The sequence below is a fragment of the Mastigoproctus giganteus genome, chromosome 3, assembly GCF_048544385.1.
Source record: "Mastigoproctus giganteus isolate SK-2022 chromosome 3, ASM4854438v1, whole genome shotgun sequence".
Taxonomy (NCBI): Eukaryota; Metazoa; Arthropoda; class Arachnida; order Uropygi; family Thelyphonidae; genus Mastigoproctus; species Mastigoproctus giganteus.
In genome coordinates this window covers 18,535,348-18,537,206 of record NC_143577.1, presented here as the reverse complement: position 1 = coordinate 18,537,206, position 1,859 = coordinate 18,535,348, and the positions used below count along the sequence as shown (strand labels likewise).

General features: G+C 31.7%; 1 protein-coding gene across 1 annotated transcript; it reads left to right on the top strand.

The window, feature by feature from the left end:
* The first annotated feature begins 506 nt into the window (after positions 1-506).
* On the top strand, positions 507-1,241 carry LOC150087762 (haloacid dehalogenase-like hydrolase domain-containing protein 3). Its single transcript, XM_090369868.1, has one exon. The coding sequence runs from the start codon at positions 507-509 to the stop codon at positions 1,239-1,241; it is 735 nt and encodes a 244-aa protein (XP_090225994.1).
* The last annotated feature ends 618 nt before the right edge of the window (positions 1,242-1,859 follow it).

The following is a 1,859-nucleotide window of genomic DNA, read 5'->3' as shown; positions in this document are numbered from 1 at the left end:
TAAAGGGAAAAAAGGAAGGGAGATTTATGGACAAGGGCCACTGACAGACAGAAAGCACCCAATGGCCATAATGAATATAAGTGATATATATACAAGTGAGAGTAAAATAGATGAGAAGAAATAGACATATAAGAAGTAAAATGAAGATGTATAGAAAAGAGTAAAGAAATAAAAGAAAGAAATTATGATATAAATATAAATTATACATAAATGTAAAAATATATAAATATATTGTCATAATTTATGACAATATAAAGATATCCTGTACCCAGGGCATTTAATTTAGTTGCTACACCATTTTTTACAACTTTTTATCTATGGCCTTTGGTGGCTGTTTTTAAAAGTCTCAAAAATTTAACGTCCACTACATATTTGGGGACAAGTAAAAATTTTAAACAAAGCTTCTTTCTCAATAACAATTTAAATAGAATGGCATGTGATTAATGTCTTTTATTATTTTTTTCAGTGCTTGATATTCATATAAGACATTCTGTGTTCTTGCTACAATGTCTTCAGCTCGGTTTTCCTTAGTAACATTTGATGTCACCAACACCCTACTAAAACTTAAAATACCTGTAGGAGAACAATATGCTATTATGGCAAAACAGTATGGAATTCAGTCAGATCCATCAAAACTTAAAGATTCATTCAAGGAAATTTGGAAGTCTTTATGCAAATCACATCCTGCTTTTGGTGCAACGGAAGGCTTAACATCAGAATGGTGGTGGACAGAAATAGTTACACAAACATTTAAAATGGCTGGCTATTCAGGTGGTACAGATCAGCAGCTTGCAAAAATTGCTTCTCAGCTGTATGAAGACTACAGTAAAAAGACTTTCTGGAATGTCGTTCCAGGTGCCCATAGCCTTCTACAAAAATTGCAGACATCAGGTATATTGATAGGGATCATTTCTAACTTTGATGGCCGTTTAGAAACGATTTTAAATAACTTTGAACTGAGAGATTATTTTAACTTTGTTCTGACTTCTTATGATATGAAATGCGAGAAACCCAGTCAACAAATTTTTGACATAGCTCTAAATTGTGTTCAGAAAATTGAAGCTAAGAGAGCGCTCCACATTGGAGACAACATTGAACTAGATTATTTGGCAGCTAGAGCAGCAGGATGGAATTCACTTCTTGTATTAGAAAATGAAGTTACTGATGTTGTGAAAACCAAACAAATACCATCTGAGGACATAGTATCTAGTATCACTGATATCATAGATCATATATTGTAAATAAGAAATATTGACAATAAAAGTGTTTTTATTTTTATCAATATTTTTATCCATGCATTTTAGAAGAAATTTTAATGATTTCCTATAGGTTTTTAGAGGGAGAAGGGAGATTTCCAAGAACTTTCTGTAATGTAGAAAAAAGATTATACAGTTAAATGAAAATGTAAAGGTAAAAGATTATTATCTTTACATGTTCATAAATTACACACACATTTAAAATGGCTTGCTATTCAGGTGGTACAGATCAGCAGCTTGCAATAATTACTTCTCAGCTGTGTGAAGACTACAGTAAAAAGACTTGCTGGAATGTCGTTCCGGGTGCCCATAGCCTTCTACGAAAATTGCAGACATGTATCCAGAAATTAAAAATAAAGATTTTGTTCTGTTGTTTCTACTGAAAAGTAAAAACAACAGAACTTATACTTATTATAGTAGATTATAAATAGTACACGGTTTTCCTTTGTTTTTATCTTGCTACTTTGTTTCAGGGGAATTTAAAAGATTAAGTGATTCCAATGTTTTTCAGTTGGAAGTTTTTATTCCACACACACTAAGGTGCTATGTGGGTACCCTAAATTTTTTCTCAAGTTCATTATACATAACTCGTAAATTTGTGGT

Excerpts from the sequence above, each read along its gene's own strand:
- LOC150087762 (XM_090369868.1), top strand. The coding sequence starts at position 507 with ATGTCTTCAGCTCGGTTTTCCTTAGTAACATTTGATGTCACCAACACC.